The sequence below is a fragment of the Acipenser ruthenus genome, chromosome 6, assembly GCF_902713425.1.
Source record: "Acipenser ruthenus chromosome 6, fAciRut3.2 maternal haplotype, whole genome shotgun sequence".
Lineage (NCBI taxonomy): Eukaryota > Metazoa > Chordata > Actinopteri > Acipenseriformes > Acipenseridae > Acipenser > Acipenser ruthenus.
In genome coordinates, this window is record NC_081194.1 from 53,529,566 (window position 1) to 53,548,863 (window position 19,298).

The window sequence follows — 19,298 nt, forward strand, 5'->3', positions numbered from 1 at the left end:
ATTTGCAGTATTAACATATTACAAAACAATATGGTTAAGACTGCAACATCTTGTACTAATTGTAGTAGTCGACATATAAACGTACATAAAGGAAAGATTTAGTAACAGGGAAGTTTTATTTTTTTATTACTTTTGCACCAGCTCTAGCAGAAAGCAACTGGCACTTTCTGTGTATGAATACGAAAATAAGTTGCCAATAAGAAAATTACTTTTAACAGGTCACACACAAAACATAGGCATATTCCATTATTGATGTTTTGTGTGTAGAAACATTGCTGACCGGTAATAAGTGGGTTAAGGTGAGTAAAATTCAACAAACTCCGTCCACTTGTGATGTGAACCCAATTTAAACAAGGTGCAGAGAACACCCTCACCCAATTTAAACAAGGTGCAGAGAACGCCCTCACCCAATTTAAACAAGGTGCAGAGAACACCCTCACCCAATTTAAACTAGGGATTTGCTTTTGGTACATTTTATGAATGTTTACAGGGTTCTCCCCAGGTCTCCGCCCGACTGAAAAACCCGATCCGCCCGTCTTGCAGATGCTACTGTGCCTTTAACAATAAGGATTGATTTAGCTTCTAGCAGACTAGATCAGTTGCGCGTTGCTGGGTGAAAAAAAAAAAACCACATGACAGCTGTGTTACGTCTTGACACAACATTTAACCAATCGGAGAATCGAAGGGGCGGGTCTTCTGTGTTAAGCACTTCAAGAGGCTAAAACGTTAAATGACTGCTAAAAAAATAACCGATTTTTATTTTCAAAGCAAAAATAATGACAATGAATGCAGGGGGTCAAAATAAACCGGCGATCGACGCAATCCACCGCCTAATGCTACATTTGCGCTGACTACTTTATTAAAAAAATTAAGATTATTTTCGGGTATTATCATTCAGTCCATTTTTTGTTGTATTGTACTGCAAGGTGATATAGAGTAGAGTACATAATAGCTATACATATGCACCAAAAAAAAAAAAAACGTATTCCTTGATGCTTGTGAGAGAGATTGGGGGTTCATATGTAGAGGCTGTACGCCTTTAAGAAGAAAGGCATGATGGGATATCAGCTGAACACTTGTCAGCTGACATACAAATGCTTAAGTGCAGAGGTGCTGGATTATTACACTGCGGTTTCATGCAACAGTTATGATGGTGACCAAACGTGTGCGAGTACTGTTGTGTTAAAAAAATTGTTAAAATGAACAGTTGCATTAAAAAAAAAAAAAAAAAAATATAGAACAGCGAAAAACAAAGACGTGCATTAACAAAAATACCTGAAAACTTAACATAAAGAAAACAATTTAAATGAAGCAATAAGCTAAATTAAGCTAAAAAGGAAGTGAAAAGGTGTGTGTTGGTTTTTTTTTGTGTGTGTGAACTCCAATAACCTTACGTTATTTTTCCCCAGTCAAATCGTAGAGTGCCCAAATAAGCATGGTAATTTACCGTAATAAAAAACAGTAATGAAAGAATGTATAATATAAAAAAGTGCAACCAGATATAGTCAACAAAAAACACATTATTCAAATTCTTTGTCGTATTATATATTTAAGGTAAGGCGAGTAGTTTTCTGTTAAGTGTGCCCGGAGAAGGAGCGGGCTCTGGCGGCAGGGGAGCGTAGAGGAGGTACAGCCAGTCTTCTAGTGCAGGAGGAGCAGAGGTCAAATGGGGGTGTAGGGAGAGATGAGGGTCTGGAGGTAGCTGGGTGCAGTCTGGTCAAGGCATCTGTAGGCGAGTACAAGAGTCTTGAACTGGATGCGAGCGGTGATCGGGAGCCAGTGGAGTGAACGGAGCAGTGGAGTTGCACGGGAGAAGAAAGGCAGAGAGAACAGCGGGGTTCTGGATGAGCTGGAGCAGATGGGTGGCGGATGCAGGGAGGCCAGCCAGGAGGGAGTTGCAGTAGTCTAGGCGGGAAAGTACCAGGGCCTGGACCAGGAGCTGTGTGGCGTAGTTGGTGAGGAAGGGTCGGATTCTTCGTATGTTGTTCCGGAAGAATCGGCAAGTGCGTGCCAGAGTGGAGATGTGCTGAGAATACAAGGTGCCTCCGAGGTTCTTAGCTGAGGTGGAGGGAGAGAGTATGGTAGATTCCAGAGGAATGGAGATAGAAAATACTAAATAACGTTTTAACATTGCAAAGACTTAACTACAAAGTTTTAAAAAAAAAACACGTACACACCAAAGTATATATTGAAGTTAGAGCTGTCACTCGATTCAAATTTTTGATCAGTTAATTTATGGGCATCCGTTGAGTAATCGGTAGATTCATCCGTGCACATTTTTAATAAAGGTAACACTCTTATAGCGGCTGTCCTGCATGTAATACTAAAACATCAATAGAATCTAAAAAAAAAGCCCAATGTGAATTTGGTCTTTTTAAAAGCATTTGTATTATTTTTATTTTAGTAAATATAAAAAAAAAACACAGCTTACATGTGTTACAGACTCCATCAAATGCACAGATTCCAGTACATTGTTATATTTATCTTTACTGTTCAAGGATCGGTGCCACAAATGGGAAATCCATGTGTGTGGTTGGTGTTTATATATATATATATATATATATATATATATATATATATATATATATATAATCTAGCAATTTTTAAAAGGATATATATATATATATATATATATATATATCTCTATCTATATCCCTTTCTGTTGACAAGCTGCATAGATATCAAGGACATTTTTTTTTTAACAAATGATTTGTACACGTATACTGGTAAATTAAAGCCTATACATAATTTATTTACACTTGTGTTCAATTTAATATGTATGTGTATATATATATATATATATATATAAAATATATATTAGTGCCTTGCATAAGTATTCACCCCCCTTGGACTTTTCCACATTTTGTAGTGTTACAACCTGGAATTAAAATGGATTTAATTGGGATTTTTACCATTTGATTTACACAACATACTTAACACTTTGAAGGTGCAAAATATATTTTATTGTGACACAAATGTTAATTAAACAAAAAAAGACATTTGTTGGTTGCATAAGTATTCACCCCCCCTGAGTCAATACTTGGTAAAAGCACCTTTGGCAGCAAGGACAGCTGTGAGTCTTTTTGGGTAAGTCTCTACCAGCTTTGCACATCTGGATCCTGCAATTTTTGCCCATTCTTCTTGGCAAAATTGCTCAAGCTCTGTCATTGGTGAACGTTGGTGAACAGCAATTTTCAAGTCTTGCCACAGATTCTCAATCGGATTGAGGTCTGGGCTTTGACTGGGCCATTCTAAGACATTCAGGTTCTTGTTTTTAAACCACTCCAGTATAGCTTTGGCTGTGTATTTAGGGTCATTGTCCTGCTGGAAGGTGAACCTCCGCCCCAGTCCCAGGTCTCTTGCAGACTGAAACAGGTTTTCCTCTAGAATTTCCCTGTATTTGGCTCCATCCATCTTGCCCTCAATCCTGACCAGTTTCCCAGCCCCTGCCGATGAAAAGCATCCCCATAACATGATGCTGCCACCACCATGCTTCACCGTGGGGATGGTGTTCTCAGGGTGATGAGCAGTGTTGGCTTTGCGCCACACATAGCGTTTTGCGCCAAGGCCAAAAAGTTCAGTTTTGGTCTCATCAGACCAGAGAACCTTTTTCCACATGTTTGCTGTGTCTCCCACATGCCTTTTGCAAAATCCAAACGGGATTTGATATGGGTTTTTTTCAGCAATGGCTTTCTTCTCGCCACTCTTCCATAAAGCCCAGCTTTGTGGAGCGCCTGGGTTATAGTTGTCCCATGGACGGTTTCTCCCATCTCAGCTGTGGATCTCTCCAGCTCCTTCAGAGTTACCATTGGCCTCTTTGTTGCTTCTCTGACTAATGCACTCCTTACCTGGTCACTGAGTTTTGGTGGACGGCCTTCTCGAGGCAGAGTCGCGGTTGTGCCATATTCTTTAATAATGGATTTAACGGTGCTCCTGGGGATGTTCAAAGTTTGGGATATTTTTTTTATAACCCAACCCTGATTGGTGCTTCTCCAAAACTTTATCCCAGACTTGTTTTGATAGCTCCTTGGTCTTCATGATGCTGTTTGTTTAGATATGCTCTCTAACAAACTCTGGGGCCTTCCAGAAACAGGTGTATTTAATCTGAGATCATGTGACACTTTAATTGCACACAGGTGGACTCCATTCAACTAATTATGTGACTTCTGAAGGCAATTGGTTGCACCAGAGCTTATTTAGGGGTATTGCAGCAAAAGGGGTGAATACTTATGCAATCAAGACTTTTCAGTTTTTTATTTGTAAATAATTTTGAAAAATATGTAGATTTTTTTTTTTTTTCCTCACTTCGACATTATGGACTATTTTGTGTAGATGAGTGACAAAAAATCCTAATTAAATCCATTTTAATTCCAGGTTGTAACACTACAAAATGTGGAAAAGTCCAAGGGGGGTGAATACTTATGCAAGGCACTGTATATAAAACAATCCTTTTAAAATTGTTATATGTATTCACAGGGATGTAAGGGCTAAATAAATGGAGCATTCTGTTTATTATGGATGTTTTGCTTTTTACTGCCATCAGTAACTCCATCCATGGTAATTTGACTCTTCATTTCAAATGGTGAAGCATTGAACTTGTGTTTTTGTGGTACAGCAATTTTGTTTGGCATCATTATTTAGATTATCACGTTTTTCTCGTTTGGTTCCTCAAAATACTTCCAAACATGGCTTTACCTCGTTCCTTTGTTTTAGAGATGCCATTTTATTAAAAATATATAACGAATGTCAGAAAAAACGCTTGACGTTCACTGTCTTACCCCTGTGGACTGGATACCATACCATGCCTACTACAGCATGAACACACAGTGCACCAATGAAGTGACACATCGACCGAGAATAAAACCTGCCCCAGTGTCAATCTTTCTGTTTCACCAATTAGAAAAACTACTTGGAGGCAATTTGTTACGTGACCGGTTATACGTCTAGCATATTATTCAACGTTTAACCACTTCTTTAGAGTTTATACGTTTTAAATGTTTAAGAATGCAGAACACCCTCACCCAATTTGCTTTAGGTAGGGAACTTATTTCTAGAATTTGAAAAATCTGGTGGCTAGTAAAGTTGGCCTCTGAACACCACGGTTTAAGACATGCTTAACTAATGAAACTTGGTAACTCATTGCCCAATTTAGATTGTAAATGAAAAGCTTTCTGGAAAATAATGCTGTGAAGGTTGTTCAGGGTTGCATGTTAATTAATGGCATCAATTCAATACGACCGTTCTGACCAGTCAAGGTCAATACATGAACAAAAGGGATCCTCACTGCTCCTGTTAACTTTAAACCCGGTGCTAGTCCTGCTTTTCTGTGAAGAGATGAGGTATGAAGGCTTGACAAGCCCCAGCACTGCCACACTGCAGTAATTGGTTTGCTCCTATTTGAAATGTAGCTTAGAGATTTCATTAAATGAGAGAGAGAGAGAGATGCTTACGTTGACTTTTTTTTTTACAAACTCTCTCAAGCATGTCATTACGCTGAGCATCCTTACTGTCTAGACACAACAAAGCAAAATGGTGAACAACAGAAAATGAATTCCAAAATGCACTACAAAACCAAACACTAAAATTGTCAAAAAAAAACTGCTTTAAACAAGGTGCAGAGAACGCCCTCACCCAATTTAAACAAGGTGCAGAGAACACCCTCACCCAATTTAAACTAGGGATTTGCTTTTGGTACATTTTATGAATGTTTACAGGGTTCTCCCCAGGTCTCCGCCCGACTGAAAAACCCGATCCGCCCGTCTTGCAGATGCTACTGTGCCTTTAACAATAAGGATTGATTTAGCTTCTAGCAGACTAGATCAGTTGCGCGTTGCTGGGTGAAAAAAAAAAAACCACATGACAGCTGTGTTACGTCTTGACACAACATTTAACCAATCGGAGAATCGAAGGGGCGGGTCTTCTGTGTTAAGCACTTCAAGAGGCTAAAACGTTAAATGACTGCTAAAAAAATAACCGATTTTTATTTTCAAAGCAAAAATAATGACAATGAATGCAGGGGGTCAAAATAAACCGGCGATCGACGCAATCCACCGCCTAATGCTACATTTGCGCTGACTACTTTATTAAAAAAATTAAGATTATTTTCGGGTATTATCATTCAGTCCATTTTTTGTTGTATTGTACTGCAAGGTGATATAGAGTAGAGTACATAATAGCTATACATATGCACCAAAAAAAAAAAAAACGTATTCCTTGATGCTTGTGAGAGAGATTGGGGGTTCATATGTAGAGGCTGTACGCCTTTAAGAAGAAAGGCATGATGGGATATCAGCTGAACACTTGTCAGCTGACATACAAATGCTTAAGTGCAGAGGTGCTGGATTATTACACTGCGGTTTCATGCAACAGTTATGATGGTGACCAAACGTGTGCGAGTACTGTTGTGTTAAAAAAATTGTTAAAATGAACAGTTGCATTAAAAAAAAAAAAAAAAAAAATATAGAACAGCGAAAAACAAAGACGTGCATTAACAAAAATACCTGAAAACTTAACATAAAGAAAACAATTTAAATGAAGCAATAAGCTAAATTAAGCTAAAAAGGAAGTGAAAAGGTGTGTGTTGGTTTTTTTTTGTGTGTGTGAACTCCAATAACCTTACGTTATTTTTCCCCAGTCAAATCGTAGAGTGCCCAAATAAGCATGGTAATTTACCGTAATAAAAAACAGTAATGAAAGAATGTATAATATAAAAAAGTGCAACCAGATATAGTCAACAAAAAACACATTATTCAAATTCTTTGTCGTATTATATATTTAAGGTAAGGCGAGTAGTTTTCTGTTAAGTGTGCCCGGAGAAGGAGCGGGCTCTGGCGGCAGGGGAGCGTAGAGGAGGTACAGCCAGTCTTCTAGTGCAGGAGGAGCAGAGGTCAAATGGGGGTGTAGGGAGAGATGAGGGTCTGGAGGTAGCTGGGTGCAGTCTGGTCAAGGCATCTGTAGGCGAGTACAAGAGTCTTGAACTGGATGCGAGCGGTGATCGGGAGCCAGTGGAGTGAACGGAGCAGTGGAGTTGCACGGGAGAAGAAAGGCAGAGAGAACAGCGGGGTTCTGGATGAGCTGGAGCAGATGGGTGGCGGATGCAGGGAGGCCAGCCAGGAGGGAGTTGCAGTAGTCTAGGCGGGAAAGTACCAGGGCCTGGACCAGGAGCTGTGTGGCGTAGTTGGTGAGGAAGGGTCGGATTCTTCGTATGTTGTTCCGGAAGAATCGGCAAGTGCGTGCCAGAGTGGAGATGTGCTGAGAATACAAGGTGCCTCCGAGGTTCTTAGCTGAGGTGGAGGGAGAGAGTATGGTAGATTCCAGAGGAATGGAGATAGAAAATACTAAATAACGTTTTAACATTGCAAAGACTTAACTACAAAGTTTTAAAAAAAAAACACGTACACACCAAAGTATATATTGAAGTTAGAGCTGTCACTCGATTCAAATTTTTGATCAGTTAATTTATGGGCATCCGTTGAGTAATCGGTAGATTCATCCGTGCACATTTTTAATAAAGGTAACACTCTTATAGCGGCTGTCCTGCATGTAATACTAAAACATCAATAGAATAAAAAAAAAAGCCCAATGTGAATTTGGTCTTTTTAAAAGCATTTGTATTATTTTTATTTTAGTAAATATAAAAAAAAAACACAGCTTACATGTGTTACAGACTCCATCAAATGCACAGATTCCAGTACATTGTTATATTTATCTTTACTGTTCAAGGATCGGTGCCACAAATGGGAAATCCATGTGTGTGGTTGGTGTTTATATATATATATATATATATATATATATATATATATATATATATATATAATCTAGCAATTTTTAAAAGGATATATATATATATATATATATATATATATCTCTATCTATATCCCTTTCTGTTGACAAGCTGCATAGATATCAAGGACATTTTTTTTTTAACAAATGATTTGTACACGTATACTGGTAAATTAAAGCCTATACATAATTTATTTACACTTGTGTTCAATTTAATATGTATGTGTATATATATATATATATATATATAAAATATATATTAGTGCCTTGCATAAGTATTCACCCCCCTTGGACTTTTCCACATTTTGTAGTGTTACAACCTGGAATTAAAATGGATTTAATTGGGATTTTTACCATTTGATTTACACAACATACTTAACACTTTGAAGGTGCAAAATATATTTTATTGTGACACAAATGTTAATTAAACAAAAAAAGACATTTGTTGGTTGCATAAGTATTCACCCCCCCTGAGTCAATACTTGGTAAAAGCACCTTTGGCAGCAAGGACAGCTGTGAGTCTTTTTGGGTAAGTCTCTACCAGCTTTGCACATCTGGATCCTGCAATTTTTGCCCATTCTTCTTGGCAAAATTGCTCAAGCTCTGTCATTGGTGAACGTTGGTGAACAGCAATTTTCAAGTCTTGCCACAGATTCTCAATCGGATTGAGGTCTGGGCTTTGACTGGGCCATTCTAAGACATTCAGGTTCTTGTTTTTAAACCACTCCAGTATAGCTTTGGCTGTGTATTTAGGGTCATTGTCCTGCTGGAAGGTGAACCTCCGCCCCAGTCCCAGGTCTCTTGCAGACTGAAACAGGTTTTCCTCTAGAATTTCCCTGTATTTGGCTCCATCCATCTTGCCCTCAATCCTGACCAGTTTCCCAGCCCCTGCCGATGAAAAGCATCCCCATAACATGATGCTGCCACCACCATGCTTCACCGTGGGGATGGTGTTCTCAGGGTGATGAGCAGTGTTGGCTTTGCGCCACACATAGCGTTTTGCGCCAAGGCCAAAAAGTTCAGTTTTGGTCTCATCAGACCAGAGAACCTTTTTCCACATGTTTGCTGTGTCTCCCACATGCCTTTTGCAAAATCCAAACGGGATTTGATATGGGTTTTTTTCAGCAATGGCTTTCTTCTCGCCACTCTTCCATAAAGCCCAGCTTTGTGGAGCGCCTGGGTTATAGTTGTCCCATGGACGGTTTCTCCCATCTCAGCTGTGGATCTCTCCAGCTCCTTCAGAGTTACCATTGGCCTCTTTGTTGCTTCTCTGACTAATGCACTCCTTACCTGGTCACTGAGTTTTGGTGGACGGCCTTCTCGAGGCAGAGTCGCGGTTGTGCCATATTCTTTAATAATGGATTTAACGGTGCTCCTGGGGATGTTCAAAGTTTGGGATATTTTTTTTATAACCCAACCCTGATTGGTGCTTCTCCAAAACTTTATCCCAGACTTGTTTTGATAGCTCCTTGGTCTTCATGATGCTGTTTGTTTAGATATGCTCTCTAACAAACTCTGGGGCCTTCCAGAAACAGGTGTATTTAATCTGAGATCATGTGACACTTTAATTGCACACAGGTGGACTCCATTCAACTAATTATGTGACTTCTGAAGGCAATTGGTTGCACCAGAGCTTATTTAGGGGTATTGCAGCAAAAGGGGTGAATACTTATGCAATCAAGACTTTTCAGTTTTTTATTTGTAAATAATTTTGAAAAATATGTAGATTTTTTTTTTTTTTTCCTCACTTCGACATTATGGACTATTTTGTGTAGATGAGTGACAAAAAATCCTAATTAAATCCATTTTAATTCCAGGTTGTAACACTACAAAATGTGGAAAAGTCCAAGGGGGGTGAATACTTATGCAAGGCACTGTATATAAAACAATCCTTTTAAAATTGTTATATGTATTCACAGGGATGTAAGGGCTAAATAAATGGAGCATTCTGTTTATTATGGATGTTTTGCTTTTTACTGCCATCAGTAACTCCATCCATGGTAATTTGACTCTTCATTTCAAATGGTGAAGCATTGAACTTGTGTTTTTGTGGTACAGCAATTTTGTTTGGCATCATTATTTAGATTATCACGTTTTTCTCGTTTGGTTCCTCAAAATACTTCCAAACATGGCTTTACCTCGTTCCTTTGTTTTAGAGATGCCATTTTATTAAAAATATATAACGAATGTCAGAAAAAACGCTTGACGTTCACTGTCTTACCCCTGTGGACTGGATACCATACCATGCCTACTACAGCATGAACACACAGTGCACCAATGAAGTGACACATCGACCGAGAATAAAACCTGCCCCAGTGTCAATCTTTCTGTTTCACCAATTAGAAAAACTACTTGGAGGCAATTTGTTACGTGACCGGTTATACGTCTAGCATATTATTCAACGTTTAACCACTTCTTTAGAGTTTATACGTTTTAAATGTTTAAGAATGCAGAACACCCTCACCCAATTTGCTTTAGGTAGGGAACTTATTTCTAGAATTTGAAAAATCTGGTGGCTAGTAAAGTTGGCCTCTGAACACCACGGTTTAAGACATGCTTAACTAATGAAACTTGGTAACTAATTGCCCAATTTAGATTGTAAATGAAAAGCTTTCTGGAAAATAATGCTGTGAAGGTTGTTCAGGGTTGCATGTTAATTAATGGCATCAATTCAATACGACCGTTCTGACCAGTCAAGGTCAATACATGAACAAAAGGGATCCTCACTGCTCCTGTTAACTTTAAACCCAGTGCTAGTCCTGCTTTTCTGTGAAGAGATGAGGTATGAAGGCTTGACAAGCCCCAGCACTGCCACACTGCAGTAATTGGTTTGCTCCTATTTGAAATGTAGCTTAGAGATTTCATTAAATGAGAGAGAGAGAGAGAGATGCTTACGTTGACTTTTTTTTTTACAAACTCTCTCAAGCATGTCATTACGCTGAGCATCCTTACTGTCTAGACACAACAAAGCAAAATGGTGAACAACAGAAAATGAATTCCAAAATGCACTACAAAACCAAACACTAAAATTGTCAAAAAAAAACTGCTTTCAGTGTTTTATGACTTCATAAAAATCAAATAAATCCAACTTGACAAATACGACGGGCTCCTCCGAGAATTCTATGCCAAAACTGCACTTCGGAATTATTGTTGGTATCTATTGTTCTACCCATGGGGGCCATAGTTTCCCACTACAGTATACACCTCCTCGCTAGTCCATATTTATTCTTCTCTCTCTCTCAAATGTATTCTTCTGTGTTACCCTTGCAACACACCCCTAAACTGGAAAACATCCTTGTATTGGTTACATTTGTATGTATGCACATGGCTAATACTGTTTTTATTGGACTCCTACCTATGTCATCACTTCCTGCGCCACTTACTGTCAACAGCAACCATATTTACGATCAGCACTGTCGTTTTTTGCGTTCAATGCGAGAAACAAGATCGTTTCACCAGCTACCTGAAAGAAACATTGAATATATAAAATATTAGTACCGAGAATTAGACTTCAAACGGTTCTGTATCCACGGAGAATCAGGATACTCATCAGTAACTAGAAATAATGAAGAATAGTAATCGATAAACTGAAAACTCTATTTTAATAATTGTCTACGTTTCGGCTTCCGCCTTCTTCAGATAGCTACAGTCTATTTCTACCATGCTATCTGAAGAGGGAAGGCGAAACGTAGCGAATTATTATAATACTGAGTTTTCAGTTAATCAATTCTCTTGATTTTATATGCTTGTTTCAGAGTTGACAAAGCAATATATGAATGATGTCCAATAACTAATTTTGGTCTACAAATAAATAACAGTAATAAAAGACCTGACTAAGCTAACATTTTAGACTATTAAAAGCACATGTTCAGCTGTCCTGTAGCAAATCTTCCATCAGTGCAGGTAAGGATGTCAATCTTATTATTCTGTCTGGTCGCAGGGGTACAATCAGGGTTTGGGTCGATTTTCCTGTTTTTTTCACTTCCAATTCCTTTTTAAAATCAGTTTCCTATTCCTTTGCTCCTGAAATTAATATTTTTAAATTGTGATCGTTCAGCTGCTTTCATTTGAAGCCAATTTAATTGACCAACAGTGACTTTAATTGAAGTAATTTTTTGCCACTGTGAGAAGCTTGTTTCAACAGAATACAGCTAATTGCAATTTTGATCAGTGATGGCTGGAAATGATTTGAAAGGCAATGAAATTGAAAAATAAGGATTGACCCCATTCCTGGTTTCAATGGCAAGCTTTGGTCCCAGAGTCTAACTTGTCACAGTAATTGTATCTGGTTTCACTTGGTGCAAGGTGTCTGCCTCACTAGGGAGGTGTTGAAACAGGGCTCCTGCCAACGGAATGTACAAAAATGTTTGGTGCAAGGATATTTAAATCAATCAAGCAAGTAGTCCATCAAATTGATTTTCTATTTCATTTATTTATTCGTTTTATTTGTATTCCACAGTGGAACTTCCAAAAAAACACACTTCCTTCAAAGACCCTATATCAGAAATGAATTGTGTACTTTTTTGTCATAAAGGCAGAGTTCTGTGCAAACAATTTAGGAGGCTAGCTGAAACACTACACTTTCTTTCTCTGCAGATTGCCAGTTGAGTTTTTTTTTTTTTTTTTTTAAAGTCTAGTCTTAGGTGTTGGTGCCCTCTAGTGTTTGAAGTCCAGATTTGAGACTGGCTGACAAACTGGAGAATGCTTCATTGCTTGGTCTACAGCTATGGCCAGAAGTTTTGCATCCCCTCTATGGAATTAACAAAGTTTGCTTCATAGTCAAATCAAACTGGCTAAATAATGTTATGTTAACATATTGAATTGCATTCCACTTCGTAGCTTTCCATATACTTAAAAACTGACATTGACCTTTCTAAATCTAACATGAAATACTGTACTATTATGGCTTCCGGTAGACTTTTGCGATATCATTTTGACATTTCTTTGATTTTTACATCATAAATAAAATATCTAAATTGTTATTTAATTGTCTCAATCCTAACAATCTAGGTGATGCAAAACTTTTGCCCATAGCTGTAGGCCTGTGTGTTTTGAAAGTGATTGTCTAACAAATTGTGGGGCCAGAGTAGGGTGGTTTAGTAAGTAATGAACTATCAAAGATTAACAGAGGTTAAACCTTAACTAAGATCATGGTTTTTGGATGCCTGGTTTAGTTGCACACCGCACTGATATGAAGATTAACCTGATAAGGGGCCCTTAGATGAATGGTTTTGTGCCCTACTGTTAGTAAGGAGTTTTTCAGTTGTTTGCCAAGTACTGTGACAAACTTGTACTTCATACAGTGTGACTTGCTCAGGAATGGGTCAGTAAATGTGTCAGAATTTGGGATCTCTTTAATTATTTGTGTGTCTGAAAGTGGGTAGGACCTCAGAGTGTTCCTTTTGTTTGCACAGAAATGTTTTTCAGGATCCTTTTAATTTCAGCTATATCGTCTATGACCCTCTGAACATACTGTGACCCCTACTGTAGCTGGTAGTTGGTGCATTGTGTAGTGTACACAGGCTCCAGAACTACCTGTGTCGTGCACTCATTTTTACTCTTAACACTGTTTGCCATGTGAAAAGTAAACTTTCAGATTCAAAAAGCTTTTTTAACTTTACTTGGTTTCTTCAGCATCCCCTGTATTGTTGCTCAGGTGGAAAATAAGCCTGATTTTCATTTCGGAAGAACACTGTTCTGACCTGTGTGTTTTCAGGCAAGAAAATATTTAAAATGAAAATGTAGTCTCTTTTTTTAAAAAAAAAAAAAAACAAAAAAAAAAGCCTGACCAGAGAACAAGCTGGCTGCTAGCCACCTCGTACTCTTCTGAAGCGATGCCACAAACAGGCCAATGAGTTAACAGTTAACATTAGCCTGGATATTTACCCAGTTGAATCCAGAGGAGGCTGTGTGGTCCAGTGGTTAAAGAAAAGGGCCTGTAACCAGGAGGTCCCCTGGTTCAAATCCTGGCGCAATCACAGACTCACTGGGTGAACCTGAGCAAGTCACTTAACCTCCGTGTGCCTTGGATAAAGGAGTCTGCTAAATATACAAATAACAAATAAGTAAATGTTTTACAACAGTGTCAAATTATAAAGTAAATGTTCATAAAAAGTGGATATAAATTAAGTGTGTGTATAATATATATATATATATATAATAGGTGCATTTTGCCAATTAATGTTTCTTTAAGAGTACAGGCCTAAAATGTATCTTGGCTGTAAACTCAATTGCAGCTAGGAAGCAAGAAAAAGAGAGGGTGGGGGTGGGGGGGATTGTAGGCCAGAGTGCAGTTAAGATTGAATTGAGCAATTTCCCCTGAGAGCATGCAATGCTGTGTGATTAGTTTAGCTACAGATTAGACTGCGCCATTGTTCCCCACACCCAGCAGACAGTCAGGTGACACGAGTCCTGCAGCAGGAGTGCTGTAGTCCTGGAGATCAGTCCAGCTAGACTTAGCTGCAGCCCCTTCACACTGGGAGACCGATGCTTCAACAGATCCTAGGGATTGCACATTGTCACAGCTCTACCTACTTGCTCTTGCTGCGGCTGCTTTTACATTGGAATGCGTTGTTGATCTGAACATCTGAGGGTTAAATCATTTTACAAGCAGAGAGAGATGGACTGCCCGAAGAAACACTGGAAAGACCAGGGTATATATTTATTTTTATTTTTTTTCCCCCTGCTGAAAAAATGGAAGTAGTGATGCATTACTTGTTGTCCTTGTAAATTTCATATGTATCAAATTGGTTACAATACAATTTCAGTCAATTGTAGAAACACTGGGTAGAATTGTGCTACAATCTTCAGCAAGACCACAGCTGTATAGACCTAATCCATGTATCTTTCTTTTAATATTCCTAAAAATAACATTTTTTTGGTGAAGGTATTACTTCAGAGAACTTTACCAGGGCGTGCAATTGCATACAGTTGTGAATGGGATGTGTTTCTAGATCACATTTTGTGCTAACAGAAGAAATTATTTAAAATGCACTATAGATTAGCTGACCAACCTTTGAACACTGTGTCCTTTCCCTTCCCAACATTCTGTATAAAGGTAAGGGGGTGGGGTCTGATAAAGCAAGCACAACCTGAAGGGCTCTAAGCATGCTTTTGTTTTAGTGCATTTTAATAGCCGGTGTGATTAATTCAAAGACCTGCATTTGTTTTTTGGGGTTTTTTTTGGGGGGGGGGGACGGGGGGGACTAGAGGCAGGTTGCTGTACAGTTATTGCCAAAAGTTTTGCATCACCTAGAATTTTAGAATTGAGACATAATTTAAAAATATATGTATATGTGAACATAATTTTAGATATTTTATTTAACGTTATGTAATCAAACAAAACTACAAAATGATTTTGCAAAAGTCTACCGGAAACCATAATAATATTACAGTATTTCGTTAGATTTTTAAATGTCACTTTCATTAAGTATATGAAACTATAAGCGGTATGCAATTCAATATGTTAACATAACATTATTCAGCAGGTTATGTTTGATTTTTTTTTTAATTAGTTCATTCTATAGGGTGAAGCAAAACTTTTGTCCATAGCTGTACATGTAATTTCTTTATAAATCTCCCTTACCTTATATTAAATAATAAAATTAAAATAACAAATTAAAAACTCTTCATAAAATAATTATGGTTTAAACTGGAGTTTCTTCCCTTTTTTGCTGAACACCTGTTGAATGGGGCCTTATTTATTTCTTAGCAGACGCCCTTATCCAGGGCGACTTAGTCGTAAACAAAAATACAGTTCAAGAATCACAGTACAAGTATTAATACAATTAAGAGCAAGATAAAATACAATGACTTCGGTTCTAGCAAGTACAAGTATGACGAAATACGATTCAATAACGGAGCAGATAAGTGTTACAGTGCCTTATAAATGTTTTGCATCGTTTGAGCAACTAGATTGTAGCTGACTGCTGCTATTCTTTAGCTTGTAAAGGCATAAAGTTTAATTATAGAAAGAGTGAAGTTCCTTGACAGCGTGTCTTCATAGTATTAGTAGGAACCTGCAAGTCATTTTGCATTTACAGGGCAGCGAGAATAGTCAGTAATTAAATATTTCATATACTGATGCAACAATGAGCTCAGATGCCATGATAAAGTAGATGTTGCAATATTCTTGGTTTCCATTGGCCGTTAGTGATGATGACTATCACATTGCTCGATCAGAGGGGATGTTGGATGTTACTGTGCCTCAGGTCAAGGTTTCATCATGTTCAGATAACTGTAACCCATTTGTGATGGCTAGGGAAGTGCATTCAGAGCTATGATTAAGCAAGCTGTGCTACCCCTGCATCATGATTCACTAAACTTGCAGATTTCTGTCCCTCCCCCAAGAGTAGGGGAAGGTCTGTAGCGATGCAGAAGGCAGAGCAAACCAGTTACAATACACTAAAACAGAGAGGCTGGCAGTGAACCAGTCACTTGTTGTACCCAACTAAGTTCAAATCCAACACATACCACTAATGGGCACAGTGTAGCCCATCCTGGGTATTCATAAAGGTAATACAGGGACGTTTTCAATATGTATTGCAGGATTTCAGTCATCGGTGGCATAGCTGATGCTCGACGTTGTATAAATGGCTACTATAAAGGGTGTGTCGGGCGATTAGTATTTTTATTTTCCCGCAATAGTGTGAATCGAGCGTATATTCGGGGTTGTCCCTCGGGCTCAGCATGGTTTCTTTCTACATTTCCAGCAGCAAAGCTAGCGCTGCAATTGGTTTCTGTATGTAGTACTCAGGGTAGAGGGAGGCAGTCTAATGCAATGAGAGCTGCGTTACCAATGTGTCAGTACGGTAGACCTCCAAGTGACCTAGCAGGAAGTGAAACCCCTTTTTTTCAGTCAACTGTGCAGAAGCTGGGTGCTTGCAAGCACTCTCAAGATGGATGCCAAACTCGGTTAGTCTGTCATTTTATATATTAACATTGTATGTTTCTGACCTGACACTTCACAGGTATTGTTTGATTTAGATTTTGTTTTGTTTTTCAATAACTTGAGAGAGGAATTTAGGTAATCTGGGATCTATCGGTGTGTGGACGTAAGAGGTCAGGTCAAACAGTACAATCGGAATGCTTTAGTGTGCCATTGCTGTTTTATGATCGGGGAAAAAATGTGTAGCAGAAATCATAAATACGTGTGTTTGATATTAATAATAATAAAAAAGCTTGAGCTGTGTTTAATTGGATGAGATCCGCATTTAATTCAGTTGATAAATGCTGGTGCTATTTTTAGCCCGCCAGAGTTAATGCTTAGCAAATCTAGTCAGGCACGTTTGCAATTGGGCAGGCCTATCTTAAATTTTATATTGTATGCTAACTTTAACAAAATATTCGTGGTTAGATTATTTTCGAAGATAATATTTTTATAGTCGAATTTCTTACATCAGGGCTACGGGGAAAGCTGTGCCCAGATTGGGGATCGATAATGGTAAATCGTTTTGATTTTTTTTTTTTTTTTTTGCCATGCCCTAGAATGGAGCAAAGAGAATCTGCCGTTTTATGTATTTATTTTTTACAGAGGACATTTAGTTAATAAATGTACCGCAGACGTAGCAAGAATTAATGTCCACGGATTGTTTTTTTTAATTTACTGTAAACCCTGCCTACGTTTTGGTTTTATACTGTAACATTTTTACACAACGCATCACGTTTGAATAGCGTAATTTGTTTTAAACCTGTAGCGACACAATTAAAAATGCATGAAAAATAAACTGACACCAGTACAATCTGTTGCATGTTTTTAACGCTAAACAAATGCAGAGACTCCAAACAGCTGTTCGGTAGCGCACACTATACCTGGGAACATGGGTGCCGCCTTTATTGAAGGATCCTGTAATCTACACAGCACACAAGCAACGGAAACAAAATTGTGAACTTGAACACCCGTGAAGGTTAACAGGACCCCAAAATATTTAGAAACAGATTTATTTAGATCTTGCACACAGCTGTTTAGGGACTCCCAATATTACAGAACAAAGGTCTTGTCTGGGTTTGCATGCCTCAGACTTTATAAAACAATACGTTCTTAATAGGAACTGCATTATGTACCCTTTTCCTAACAGGTGCTCTTTAGGAGATTTCTGCCCTTATCTAAGTTTTTGGGAAACACTTTGAATGTAAAGATCATTACAGTGCATTTTGCTTGTATGCCCAGATGTGCATAGCAAGCACCATTAATTGTTGCTTTTTATAAATAATTTAAAATGTATATATGTGTTTCATTTGGCCCCCCAAAAAAGAACTCCTATAGCAGTTTCACACAAACAATGTAGTGACCGGGACCTCCCTGAATATGCTGCCTGTTTTGGCATGCCATCCCTAACCATTATCTATCCCTGTTTTATTCTCTTCTAGTGGTAGACCTCCTGTACTGGCGAGACATTAAGAAGACGGGAGCGGTGTTCGGAGCCAGCCTCTTCTTCCTGCTTTCCCTGACTGTGTGCAGCATTGTCAGTGTGTTCTCTTACCTGACTCTGGCCCTGCTTTCTGTTAGCATCACCTTCAGGATATACAAGGGGATTCTGCAGGCAATTCAGAAGTCTGATGAGGGCCACCCCTTCAAGTGAGTGCATTCACTACAATGAGATTCCCATCTCGGACCCGGGGCCATTTGCCTTATTCATATACAGGGTGTAGATTGACCCTAAGGTACAATGTGGCATGTTAAAGGGTTAAGTCCCAGGACATTGGTGAAGTTGTTGCACATGCAGAGTTCCTACAGCAAAAGATCACTCTTCTGACCCATATTCCTCCAACCTATTTTTGCTTATTAGTCCAGTGACTTCTTATACACCCTATATAGTCATGTGAATAGAGTTTGTCTGAGGAGTAGTAATTGACAGGATGCATGGTGGATTACACGGTTGTCACACGTTATATATAATTAATGCTGGGACAAAAATCAGATCTTTGTATTTGCTAGAAATGACAAATACCTTGCACTTATTTACCACCTCACCAGAATTTCTATGTGATATGCAAGATTAATATATGTGTGTGTGTGTATATATATATATATATATATATATATATATATATATATATACACATACACACACACACAGAATCAACACAGCAGCTCTTGAGCCTCTATTTAAAAGTTTTAGACAGCAAAAAGTAAACAAACCAGATTATTCGTGCGCACGCCATAGTGATGTCTATGGAAAGCCATCTGGGACAAAAACACATTGTGCTGCTTGGAGCGAGTCTCATGGGACAGAAAGGCAAGCACGTCATTCTGAAATGCCTCACTTAAAGTACCCAACTTCCTGAAAATGTTGTGTCATGATTTTTATATAGACTGTATATTTTGTTGCGACTTTCTGGTATGTGGGATGTAGTAAACGAGAACCAATACTCATCCATTGTGCCAGCCAGCTATCTAGCAACTTTCATTCCTTTCTTTTGCAACAATGCTTCAGGACAGAATTTGGAGCCTCTACCGCACAATTTAATCAAATATACGAGACAGTCTTTGTTTTGTATTTGATGCATTTTTAAAT

At 38.4% G+C, this 19,298-nt stretch overlaps 1 protein-coding gene across 8 annotated transcripts in view; it reads left to right on the forward strand.

Moving 5' to 3' along the window:
• The window catches only part of LOC117410899 (reticulon-4-like), a 35,573-nt gene that overhangs the window by 11,680 nt on the left and 4,595 nt on the right, over nt 1-19,298 (forward strand). For 6 of the 8 annotated variants that reach the window (XM_059025505.1, XM_059025506.1, XM_034017831.3 and 3 more), the window contains one exon: nt 18,151-18,358. In XM_059025505.1, coding sequence (XP_058881488.1) covers nt 18,151-18,358 — 208 coding nt within the window. Of the gene's footprint in view, nt 1-14,184; nt 14,436-16,545; nt 16,696-18,150; nt 18,359-19,298 lie in introns of those variants that run through there. The other 2 variants (XM_034017835.3, XM_034017836.3) reach the window with 2 other exon arrangements.